General features: G+C 37.7%; 1 protein-coding gene across 2 annotated transcripts; it reads right to left on the bottom strand.

Annotated features, from left to right (window-relative positions):
• Window positions 1–3,108: 3,108 nt before the first annotated feature.
• Window positions 3,109–13,051, bottom strand: LOC130220654 (zinc finger protein 501-like). 2 transcript variants are annotated; one of them, XR_008836214.1, is made up of 3 exons: window positions 12,724–13,051; window positions 4,124–5,623; window positions 3,109–3,879 (listed from the first exon to the last, which is right to left on the bottom strand). XR_008836214.1 is itself a non-coding variant. In XM_056452873.1 (2 exons), the coding sequence occupies exon 2, from the start codon at window positions 5,616–5,618 to the stop codon at window positions 4,656–4,658; it is 963 nt and encodes a 320-aa protein (XP_056308848.1). In that variant the 5' UTR covers window positions 5,619–5,623; window positions 12,724–13,051; the 3' UTR covers window positions 4,032–4,655. The 2 variants fall into 2 exon arrangements, 1 of the variants encoding a protein (XP_056308848.1); XM_056452873.1 differs by lacking the exon at window positions 3,109–3,879 and having other exon boundaries at window positions 4,032–5,623.
• Between the last annotated feature and the right edge of the window lie 238 nt (window positions 13,052–13,289).

The following is a 13,289-nucleotide window of genomic DNA, read 5'->3' as shown; positions in this document are numbered from 1 at the left end:
AAGCAACAAGTTGACTTTACAAAGATAATGTGAGTAAACCCATTGTAATCTGGAACTGTTCAGTTCACTTCATTTGTATAATTATGCAAATTGAACTCACTTTTTAACGTCAGCTAATCCCTTTTTACAGTGTCAGGCTGTTTTAGCACGTCTGTTTTTAAATAACCACTGTAATTATTACAATATTACATATTTGGTGCTTCATTAAGTTGATCAAATCTACAATTATAGCCTGTATTGAGTTCAGAAGACACACTGGAGTCTGGAAGAGCAGATTTATCTTACTGTATGTCATTTTGCTGGATACAGAAAAGCTGGAAAAACACAAATATAATGAATCTATATTGGTGTATTATAAAAAAGTGATTAGTTTATTTTATTATTTAATAAGTGAGTTCAATTAGCATAATTATACAAATGAAGTCAACTGAACAGTTCCAGATTACAATGGGTTTACTCACATTATCTTTGTGAAGTCAACTTGTTGCTTTTAAGGCAATTGATTTACTCTCTTTAAGTAACGAATCACTTTTTACAGCACACGTCTCTGTTTAACAGGATTGGTTGCGCTTGAATTTCTGCCTTGACACCCACGCTGATTGGTTGATATGTGTTATATGATGACACAAGCTGCTCATCATCTGACAAAAGAGAAAAGTTAAATCAGTAAGTAGAGATTTAAACGGTTATATACATTTGTCTTAATTAAGCTATTCTAATGTTAATTCTCCAGTTTACTTCAGTAGCAGCACAATGCGCCTGGCAGCAAAGCAGGCAGGAAGAGAGACATGAGAGGTTCTTTATGAGTGGCGTTACACATGTAGGTTAATGGTAAAATATAAGTGTAAGCTTGGCTTGGTTGCTATTTATTTTGGAGTATTTTGTATTTATAAACATGCGTGCAGGTGGTCGTGAAGCGGGCAGGGACAGGGATGGAGTCGTGATAAAGGCACATGGATTACGCTGGTAAGTTAATGTTTAACATGCCTGTATGTTGCGTTTTTGGTTTATTTTATACAGATGGACAAGGGATAAATGTGTTTAGGTTAATATGAAGCTTTTGAGAGAACTTCAGTGGCCTCTGTCTCAGTCACAACATCTGATTCTTTTTAAAAGAAATTGTTTTATTAATTGTTAACAAAACATACAGGTTGAAAAAACTATATAATGAAATATATCAAATACCCCCCCCCCTGCGGTCTCCTGAAACTGATGAATAATCCAATGAATAGAAGTTAACATAAAAACAGAAACAGAATACAGTATCAAATGTCAATGATACAAAATAAAACAATCATCCTGGATCCTGATCATTTCTTTGTGATATAAACAAGGAGATTCTGTCAGCAGCTGAAATCCAGATCTTTAATGTACTCATTTGTACCAAGTTCACTCACACTGTGGATAACTCCAACATTATAATGTCCTGAAGTTGTACATGTCTAAATTATTGTGAAGGCAGCCAATGTTGGGCTAGTCATTTTTTAGTTAAGCCAGCCAGCCAAACAGCTTTTTGTAGCTTGGAAAGGTTCAACGTAGAATCATCGCTCAGTAATAGAAGGGAAGGATTCACTGGTACAGGATATTCAATCATTTTGGATTAAGATGACACAGACTTCATTCCAGAATCTTTGTACTTTTCCACATCATATGGAAAAAGATAAAAGTTCCTGGTCGGGACATTTATCACAGAAAGGACTAAAGGAGGCATTGATATGAACACCATCTGATTCTGATAACCAGCACGTTAGCAGTGAGTTCTCTGCATCAATGCATTGTTGAGCAGTTTTACTCAAAATGAAGAAAATACCACATCATATCATGTTTCATTATTTATTCATTTACTAAAGTGTGTTGTTTTCACTATAGGCCTATCCCTGCTTTTATTGTTGTATGTAATTTTTCTTTTATTTCTTCAGCATAAACATATTCTTTATAAATACCTGAACTAGCCTGACTACAGTACAATGTCACTGCGATGGCATTTTATGACGTGGTGAAACCTCATTAATCCAAAGTCTACCCTTTTACCTGCTCTTTATTAGAAACGGAGACTTTACAGCCTTTATGTCACGGTCACCAGCGATCCAGCCTGTGCAGATCACTGAACAACTACAAATCTGCCACTTTAAAGGGGGTAATGAAACCCCCTTGTTTCAGCAGGGTTTGTTCACACCTCTACTTTGGAAAAAGTCAGGAAAGTGGGCGTGTCCAACTCTGTCCAACTCCTCTGTCAGAGGAGGGGAAGAGGGAAGGAAAATTTGCATAAAAATGGGAGTGTCGCAGAGGCAAAACAAACACTTTAACTGCAGAGAGCTGCGCTCTCATAGAGGGAAAATAAAAACAAAACCTTCACTGCAGCAAATTATAAACGCAACAGACGACCCGTATCTCCAAGCAATTCATGTTCTCCCGCTTGGCGTCTCTGCCGTCTGAACACTGTACACACATAGTCTTCGCAGCTATCATGCATATTAATAAGGTTGCACGCATACACAATAGAGCGCGCTGATTGGTTTGAACAAAGTCTTACTCATGAATGAATGCGGCACACTCAGAGACGTCATAAGGTACTCCTAGGTACAGACGTCCAGTCTACACTCTGGAATACATGCTAAGATCTCATGGCCGTGACGCAGCCTAAAAATTTGTTTCAAACCAGAAGAATGAATTTGCTTGAAATAACGCAAAAAAACAACCAATTTTCACTTTTTAGTCCAATATTTGTGTCCTTATAGTGTTTTTAGCAATGTGGGACACATATACGACTGTCAACAGCTCAAAAATGTGTCTGGTGTTTCGTGACCCTTTAAAGAACTACATGTCCAGTCATGCACCACTCACACGCACCTGTTCCTCATTTGGTTGATTACACACACACGGCTGGGAGCTGCTCAGATTAGATGGACTATATACACAAAACATGCACACACTTCAGTGCTGAGTCTTATTATCTGTTGTTGTGACATTACAACGCGCAGTGGTAGGTAAAGCGAGGCTTCATGAAACCCTGAAACAGCCGAAGCTAATGTGTCGAAACTTTGAAACGTTTTGAAACCTGTCTCTACAGTGACACCTAGTGGTCATTTCTGTATTGCTCTGGAACAGCTTTAGCAAAGAAACAGTTCAGCAAATTGATGTATTAAACCCCACGCTGTAGAGTTGAGGTTTCAAGTGAATTAGTGGAGCGGTGAGAGTTCCTGACTAGCATAGAGAAATAATGGGTTGGACCCCAGGGTGATACAGTTCTGAATATTAGTTTGTAAATGCTCTGCTCTTGTAACGTGATTTGTTTTAACATTGGTCTGACATCCGAATGAACACTTTGTGAATAAATGTGTCTTGATTTTGGTTATAAAACATAAAGTAACATTATTAAAATACATCAAATCATAATTTCAGAGTATTTGTACAAGACTCTGCAGTAGTTACTTTGAGCACACAATAGCCCACTAGGCTACATGATATAGAGGATTTTCCAGACCCCGTCAGTCAAACGCAGATTCGACAAGTCTCAAAACGCTTCTGAAATGATCAAAGCTTTGAATCGCTTTATTCACTTAACCTGTTGTTTTAAATCACCTCAATCATGTGACCTGGCTGTTTCGGATCATGCTTCAGTGCAGTGTTTCAAACACTTGTGCTTTGGGGTGTCGAAACATCAGTTTCACGTCATCAATCCCTAACCATATGTCCTTGCAGTCTTAGACCCTTGCCTTGTTTTATTGTTTATTCCTGTCTGCTGCCTGCCTTTTGACCCTCCACCTGTTGTATGACCACGACCCTGGATTTGCCTGTATACATCCGTTTGCCCCTGTGTCGACCGTTGCTTGCCTGACCATTCTCTTGTAATAAACCTGTATGTGGATCTGCAATGACCTGGAAATGAAATAAAGGAATATTTGTATTAATTTGTTTACTACTGTCGCTCACAAGGTTAAACCACATTATATAAAATGGCATGCGATAGTAAATACATTGTACTGAGTGGGCTAGGACAATAATTGAGCAAATCTGTTATTTAGAAAGAGTTATTCGGTCTGTTTGATCTGCTTTATTTCTATCAAATGCTGAAGGCTTGACCACATTCCTCCTCTTACCAACGAACAAAACAAAAACACACCATTCTGAAACATCTTGCAAGAGTCACGTTTGCATGGCTTCAGCTGTGTCCTCTTCATTTTCTGTGTCTGACTCAGGCTCAAACTGATATGGCTTCACTGACACGGTGACACGGTCACTTCCTGGTGACGTAAATCCGATCCGCCAATCACAACACATTCAAGAGTTCACACTTAGCTGACGATTGATTATAAAGCATATTTGGCATGCTGTCCCAGTAGAGAGCCCTGAGGGGCCGTTTTAAGGGGCTGTTGCAGCAGATCATATCAGTTACATTCCCACGTCAAACATGCTTTCTAGAGTGACAATGTTGCACACTTATTATCAAATTCATTTAACTATGGAGGATCAATTAGAAATGTAAGAAAACATTGCAAATAACTGGAAATCCGACGACCGCAATAATCAAACTCTTGGGAAAATGTGTGGTGGTCGGAACCAAAGTTTACAGTGACTTTGTTCTCTGGACTCCTCTCAAGCAGTGGACATCTAAACCGGCCAAGACGTGCCGCGCTGCTCCTCACCGCCAGCTCTCATTGACTTACGGCTACTTTGACGCTCTCGCTGCTTTCGGTGTGATCGTACAGTTTCTTTCTGGTGTGAATCCTCTCATGTGTTTTCAGGCCTCCTAACTGTCTGAATCTCTTGTCGCAGTGGGAACACCTGTAAGGTTTCTCTCCAGTGTGAATCCTCTCATGTTTTTTCAGATTTCCTAAATCTCTGAATCTCTTGTCGCAATGAGAACACTTGTACGGTTTCTCTCCAGTGTGAATCCTTACATGTTGTCTCAGATTTCCTGAATCACTGAATCTCTTGTCACAGTGTGAACACTTGTACGGTTTCTCTCCAGTGTGAACCCTCGCATGTGTTTTCATTTGTTCAAACTGACTGAATCTCTTATTGCACAGTGAACAAATGTAAGGTTTCTCTCCAGTGTGAATTCTCTCATGTATTTTCAAATTTTCAGCCGAAATAAAGGTCTTCTCACACTCAAAGCACCTGTACTCTCCCACACCGGTGTGCATCTTCTGATGATTTCTTAAACTAACTTGATGTCTGAAACTCTTTCCACAGTCAGAGCATGGATAAAGCTTCTCCTTTGTATGAACTCTAAGATGGCTCTTCAGATCTGAAGCCCTCAAAAATGTTTTGCTGCATTGATCACATTGATGTGTTTTCTCTCCAGTGTGGATCATCATGTGATTAATAAGGTTTGATAAGTTTCTGAAACTCTTCCCACACTGAGAACATGTGAACGGTTTCTCTCCGGTGTGGACCCTCATGTGACACCCGAGACTCTGTTTGTTTGCAAGAGTCTTCCCACACTGAGTACATATGAATGGTTTCTCTCCAGTGTGGATCTTCATGTGTTTCCTGAGACTCTGTTTGTGTGCCAGACTCTTCCCACACTGAGGGCAGGTGACACATTCTTTGTCTTTTCTCTTCACTGAGTCAGTTTTTTCACTCATTTTCTCATGACGGTGTGTGTCCTCCATCAGGCCTGAAATAAAATGAAAAAAGACTGCCTTTTAAATTACATAACAACACGCTGACATAATAATAATAATATATTTTATAAGGGCCCATCCAGTTGGCCCAATGACGGAGTCCACTGGTGGATGAAGGTTCACTGCGTGTTCTGCCTTTTCAGTGGACAATGCCATTTTCAGGGTATATACAGAAATCATATAGTGAAATTTATTACCTTTTAAGACCTTTTTTAACACTGTTTCCATAGATTTCAGGACCTCATCGTCACTTTAGGTTTCACCTATTAACATTGGTGACATTTGAACTTACAGTATATTAACTAAACCCTGATTGTAATATTACAAGCACAACTAAAGAGTCTCAGCTTGTGAAAACTCCTTGTCAATGCAATATAAGTCAGAATAATGGGAATGAGGAGTAAGAGGATTATTTAAATGACTACCTTCTATGAAGGTTGTAACAGTTAAATAATGTTACTGTTATTATTTTCTGATTTATTTACTTTTGCATTGTGTATATGTTTGCAGAGATGGGGGACTCGAGTCACATGACTTAACTCGAGTCAGACTTAAGTCTGAAAATTTAGGACTTGAGACTTGCTTGAGAAATACCCAAAAAAGACTCGACTTGACTTGGACTTGACTGTCATGACTTGAGACTTGACTTGGACTTGAGTTAAATGACTCAAAATAACTTGTTTTTGTTAAATACACAACCATTTGTTATATATTATGCATTTAAAAACAAAACAAAACTGAAAGTTCTAAGTCACGCATGTGCAGTATTAACAGCTCATCCGTTCTCAGATTGGTCTGAAAGAATCAGTTGAATTTGCTGGACTGGATCATTCGGTTCATTAAGAAGAACCACTCTAAATGACTCATTAGATTCATTTGAACGATTCATTTGCAATTCGGCCATCAGATAATGCGGTGATGAAAAATATAAGGCGCTACGCCTATTTTACGGGGTTAAAGATTCCTAGCAAGATGGCTAATCAAAGTTTATACTATCTGTATAGTCTGACTCAGTGCTTGCCACACATATACTTTACTTGAGTGGCCGTCTGAGTATATTTAGTGGAACGTTTCTATACAGTTATTATCATTCTTTTACACTGTTTTTTATCCGCAAAATTTAACCAAACATCCACGATCGATGTTGTGAAAATCCTCTCTTGTTACTCATTTCGTTCTGTGTGCCCGTGAACGTTCAGCACCCTCCCACTGCAGACCTACAAAGACGTTTTTGGCACGTCTTTGGCAAATTCGTTCGGCTGGGTTTCTAAATGTCCTTAATAAGGAATTTTTCATGCTACTTGAAAACTACCGACCGGTATCCCTGCTTCCATTCATGGCCAAGATTTTGGAGAAAGTAGTGTTCAATCAAGTCCTGGACTCAATCAAGTCCTGGTTCAATCAAGTCCTGGAGGATCTCAGACTTGCTAAAGCAGACTCTAAATCATCTGTCCTCATCTTGCTGGATTTATCAGCTGCTTTTGACACTGTAAACCACCAGATCCTGCTATCTACGCTTGAGTCACTGGGCGTTGCAGGCACTGTTATTCAATGGTTCAGTTCTTACCTCTCGGACAGGTCATTCAGGGTGTCTTGGAGGGGAGAGGTGTCCAACCTACAGCATCTAAACACTGGGGTACCTCAGGGCTCTGTTCTTAGGCCACTTCTCTTCTCTATCTACACGGCATCTTTAGGAACAGTCATCCAGAAACATGGTTTTTCCTACCACTGCTATGCTGATGATACCCAGCTATACCTCTCTTTTCACCCTGATGATCCCTCGGTTCCAGCTCGCATCTCAGCCTGCCTGTCAGACATTTCACTCTGGATGAAAGATCATCATCTCCAGCTTAACCTCGCGAAAACGGAAATGCTTGAAGTTTCTGCCAACCCGACTCTTCACCATAACTTTTCAATCCAGATGGATGGGGCAACCATTACTGCATCCAAAATGGTAAAAAGCCTTGGAGTAACGATTGATGACCAACTGAACTTCTCTGACCACATTTCTAGAACTGCTCGATCTTGCAGATTCGCTCTCTATAACATCAGAAAGGTCCGACCCTTCCTATCTGAACATACAGCTCAACTCATTGCTCAAGCTCTTGTTCTCTCCAAACTGGACTATTGCAACTCTCTACTAGCTGGGCTTCCAGCTAATTCTATCAAACCTCTTCAGCTGCTTCAGAACGCAGCAGCATGAGTGGTCTATGATGAACCCAAAAGAGCACATGTCACTCGGCTACTCACCCGTTTGCACTGGCTGCCAGTTGCTGCTCGCATTAAATTCAAAGCTCTGATGTTTGCTTACAAAGCGACCTCTGGCTTTGCTCCTTATCTGCTCTCACTTCTGCAGATATATGTGCCCTCCAGAAACTTGCGTTCTGTGAATGAACGTCGCCTCGTTGTTCCATCCCAAAGAGGGAAGAAATCACTTTCCCGAACTCTCACATTCAATCTGCCCAGTTGGTGGAATGAACTCCCTAACTGCATCAGAACAGCAGAGTCACTTGCTGTCTTCAAGAAACGACTAAAACTCAACTGTTTAGTCTCCACTTTCCTTCCTAATCTTAACTGCCTCTCTGGCTATACCACTAACTGTGCCTCTTCTCTCTCTCTCACTCTCTCAAAAAAAAAAACCATTACTAATGCTTTGCTTCTTAGACTTTACACACCTGAAACTTGTCTATAGCACTTGTTCACTGCTGCTCTTATAGTTGTGTAAATTGCTTCCTTGTCCTCATTTGTAAGTCGCTTTGGATAAAAGCGTCTGCTAAATGACTAAATGTAAATGTCCTAAAATGTCCAGGATTTGACTTTTGCTTTCTAAAGCTGTCATTCGTTAATCGTATGCGGATTTTTATTTAAACCTACTTTCGCTTGGCTTTGCAGCTGACTGCTCACAGTTGCGATAGAAACATGCAATAATTTATTCTTGAATCTAAACGACTCAGAAAAACTTTACTGTATACTCAGAGAAGACGAAATGACTGGTCTAAACTGACTGCAAAATATACCTACACCATTAGTAATGGTTAATCAACACATTTGCCTTCTTTAAATAATCTACAGGTTTAAATCTTGTAAATTTGATCATTTGTAGAGATTCTGTCTGTGTTTATTCCTTTTTCTGTCATTTATTTCTCATTTGCTGTATATTTTATTAATTTGATGATGTCATTAGGCTATAATACATAGGCTATTTTATAAACATATCTAAAATGCTTTTGCATTCAAATATGCTTTAAACTTGAAAGAGAGAGAGGCAGATTTGACCTGTCAGCGGTGCACATGGCTCCTGAACAGGTAAGGTTTTTTTACTTTAACCCATTGAAAGTAAACAGTGTAAAAGATTGTCATAATAAAGAAAAATTATTGTAAAAATTTGAATATGTTTTGTTTGTCGCATATAGGAAACTATTTATGTGATGTGGGTAAATGGTGTGTTTCAATTCGGCTACCACTGCAAGTATATTTCAAACCTGTGAGAAGCACTGATAGCATGTATTCATATGCTAATGTTTAACGTTTAAGTTTCTGACATGTTAGGTGTTATGTTTAATCAAAAGAGATTAAATGCTACATTTCAGTTTTTTACTCGCATACATAATTCCCCCCCATAATTAAAAAAAAGACGACGACTCAGGACACTGTTTATATCTCTGCCACGCCACTGAGCAGCCATCAGAATAGTTTCATTTTAAATAACATGTGAATGTGCGCGTCTGGTGTGTGATACTTCCAACTGTCATGTGCGCACCGTGCTGCGGTGCATCTGGTGTGTAATGCACTTTGACTCCAATTTAGCACAACACATCATCGATAATAACACTGATGTACTGATCTTGATTTTTCATGGCCGACTGTGATTGTTTTACCCAGCAAATTGGTCGATTACATATTTTAGAATAATTTAGAATTTTTAAAAATAGGAAAAAAATGAATAAATAATAAATGAAATGAAATGAAATGAGTATGTGACCGACTATTTCTGTCTGCTCTATCACAGGCATGAGGCAACAACTGCGCTTTCATTATGATCCATCAGCAAGATTTTACTGATTTCATAAACTACACTGCACCCCAATATTCCAGATTAAATTAAGGCAAACTTTGGAAAACAACGTCTACACAGTATATTCATTTTGGACAATGGAATGAAATTAAAGACTTTAAAATGCATAAAACACTGATCAAACCTTGATTCTTGCTCCAAAAAGATAAAAATAAACCAGAAAAACACAACGAGCTGCTGTCTATATATTTAGTGAATTACAGCTTGTTAATATGCAAATAAAGTTTACAGTACATTAATAAATAATTATTTTAGCTCATCAATTTTACAGCCTATTATTGTTTTTACACAAAGCTAATATTTCATAGTTCAGTAATAGTTTACAATAACTTTAGTCCATTAGTTCATGTATTTACTAATATTAAGTCTGAATAATTCTGTAAATTAATCAGAGTTCAACATTTACTAATGCCTTAATAAAATCCAAAGTTGTGCTTCTTAACATGAGTTAATGAACAGAGATTTAACATGAACTAACGTTGTTGAACTTAAATAATGTTAACAAAGATGGATGAATACCGTAATTAATGTATTACTAATTGTTTGTTCATGTTAGTAAAGGCATTAATCAACCTTTATCTTGACAATATTATAATGTCAATTACTTTAATGTGTTACCCAAAATTCTAGACAATTTTATGACTACCCACATTAAAAATACTACAGTAATTTATAGTAAATACTATAGTGTTTTGAACCATATTATAATAAAGTGTATTGTACAACTGTGTTACTGAATGTTGAAGCAGTAACTATGGTGAATGAGAAATGCTCTGCATACTGTAGTAAACATGGTTTTTACTAACAGTAAACTGTGGTGTGTTGTAATATAGTTGTTAAAAATGTAGTAGAGTGTTGGGTGTTTTGTATTTATACTCAGTGGCGCAATTCCCGGGGGGGACAGGGGGGACATGTCCCCCTCACTTTTTTAGATATAACGTTATCACAACGTTAGTTGCTCACACTCTCAGCAGTCAAACTTTTTAATTCATTAATTTATTATTTGACCATAGCCTCACTCTTTTTACTCATTATTTTGCCAGCAGATTCGCTTTTATTATTTATTTTCTCGCAGCCCCGTGAGCAGAATGCAGCCTGCAGGTTAATGATGATGTACCATAATTCGACCCCAAACAGCGGCACCTTAGTGAAAACAAGAATTTGAATAATTAATATTAATGAATATTACACCTGCTCAATGAAAATCAGATGATTCACTGCATTCATAAATCTGACATGACTTTATTTCAGCATAAGTTTTGATCCATATGTAACAGTGCTACATGTGGTCCAGTGGTCAGCACATTGCATTACGACTCCGCCGACCCATGTTCGAACCTCATCGGGGTAATTATTATTATTATTTCTTCAGTTTTATTGTTAAGACGTATAATACTGTTAGGGTTGTTGAACATTTGAAGTTCTAAAGCAGCTGTTTTCTTGAAAAAGACGTGATAGTGTCATTAGGAACTGAAATGGAATTGACATTATTGTAGTATAGTCAGTCGTGAACTGATGTAATTCTTTTCAAGAAAACTTACATAAGTAAATATGAAATTTTGATGTAAAAAACAAATAGGATTCTGACATTTAACAAGTAAGATTTGTTAAAACAAATAGCCTAATTGGTGGCATTTGCAAAGTCGGCCTGCAATGTCAGGTTTGCAGTGTTATAAATTTGTGCATGAGTGAATTTGCAGCGGATGTCTTATGGTTAAATGAGGTTAGATTATATGCTGCTTTGCTGAACAATATTTAGTTTAACCTCTGCCTATTACAAGACAGAAAAATAAAACACTTTAATGATAATATCAATATTGTTTTGCCTTTTAAAATGATAATAGAATATAAGCCCATGCTAAATGTTAACTGATTTCCACGGTTATAGCTTATTTAATTATTTAAACAAATTCCTGACAATAAGTCTAGGCCTTTTTATTTAGAAGCAAGTCTTGAATAACTCGCCTCAAATGTTTCGTTGTTCTTGTTGATAATCTGAACAAAAATACACTAAATAGGCCTATAAAATGATACCAAACGAAATCTGTTTAAAAATGATTTTTTCCAACAACAAAAAAAGGTTTTTAAAAAGTCTGTCTGACTGGCTCCTTTTCTTCCAGCATACGCCCGTACCTTACAACACGTCCTTATGGCAATTAAAAAAAATTTATTCAAGCAGGCCTAATATTTAAATTACATAAAAAGTAGCCTTGACTACCTTTACGAGTACCTTTGAAAGGGAGGGATGGCTACAATGCGAATGGAAGAGGATCTTACTTTTCACGTATGTTTGCAAGTCTATATATATTTTATTTTTAGGCATTTAATATAAACATTTTAAGAAGAATTAATGATTTAGGGAGATACATTGTCCCAATAAAATAATATAAAAATAATTTAGCAAGCTGAGGTAGTGTGAAATCCTGAAGATCCTGGATATATAGCCACCTCCCACCACTGATAGTGATAGTGGCATTCTTTAAAGATCAGTCACCTTTCCCCGCGCCCACCACCCGCCGCACACTCCAATATCGAATATCCAAATTTGTTCTTTTACTCTTAAAAACAACTAAATAAACTCTTCTAAAATTTCTACAACTATCACCAACATTCCACTATTACAGTATCACCATCACTCAGATTTGGTCCACCCCACCTCTCAGACCAGAATTGCACCCTTGTTTATACTACACTATTTACTATAAATGACTACAGTATTTGTCCATGAGGGTGAAATTAGTGAACACAGCATTTGATTTGCCGCTAATAAAGATCAGACAAATCCTGAAGTATAAGAATGTGTGAAAGTAAACAGGAATCATAACCTGTGCTTTTACCGCGAGAAGCTTTTACATCGAGAGCTTTAATAAAGAGGTTAGTGGCCAAAACCAAGCAAAAACAAAGCTGAAAACAGCGCGGGAACCGACACTGAAGAGGAACACAGCAGAGAGAAAAACACTTGAATATTGAGAAAGTAGGAATCTGAACTAATAAATAAGGAGAGAAACACAACGTTACCTGTTTACATATGAACACGTTAAAAGTCCGCTATTCCTGATCGCTTTCACAGAGGAATTGACAGTCAAGAGCCAGGATATAATGAATAAAGGCAGGAGTTGTGTCGTGTTCGCTAAATAATCTCTCTAGAGTTTATAAAAGCTGAAGTGTAGCCTCTTTGTTTCTTCTCATCTTCAACACGAGTTTAATGTTGCTTGTTCTGAGCTTTTACTCCAGCGCCTCCGCTATCAGTGTGCTGTGTACTACTGCCATCTAGAGGACAATCACAGCAACAGCGACTTACAGCGGTAACCGGGCTCCAGGAGGAAATCAGGTTCAGTCAAATTAATCATTTCAGAATCAATGTTAAGCAGACAATAAATACATAAACAAATAAATAAATAAATAAATAAATGACCTCAAAAAACATTAAATAAAACTTCTTGTTTTAACTCAACTCATCATAGGACAAACAAACCAATGTAATTTACAGCAGACACCACACATGAAATAATACTATAGTAAATAGTGAGCGGAGTGAAGCAGCAAGAATTTCTACTGCTCCACACTCCATGTGTTTTGTATCC

This window comes from Danio aesculapii, chromosome 3, assembly GCF_903798145.1.
Source record: "Danio aesculapii chromosome 3, fDanAes4.1, whole genome shotgun sequence".
NCBI classification, from domain to species: domain Eukaryota; kingdom Metazoa; phylum Chordata; class Actinopteri; order Cypriniformes; family Danionidae; genus Danio; species Danio aesculapii.
The sequence above is the reverse complement of the archived record's forward strand: the minus strand, read 5'-3'. Positions and strand labels throughout refer to the sequence as shown.

Bases quoted from the DNA above. Each gene is read 5' to 3' on its own strand.
- LOC130220654 (XM_056452873.1), bottom strand. From the start codon at position 5,618: ATGGAGGACACACACCGTCATGAGAAAATGAGTGAAAAAACTGACTCA.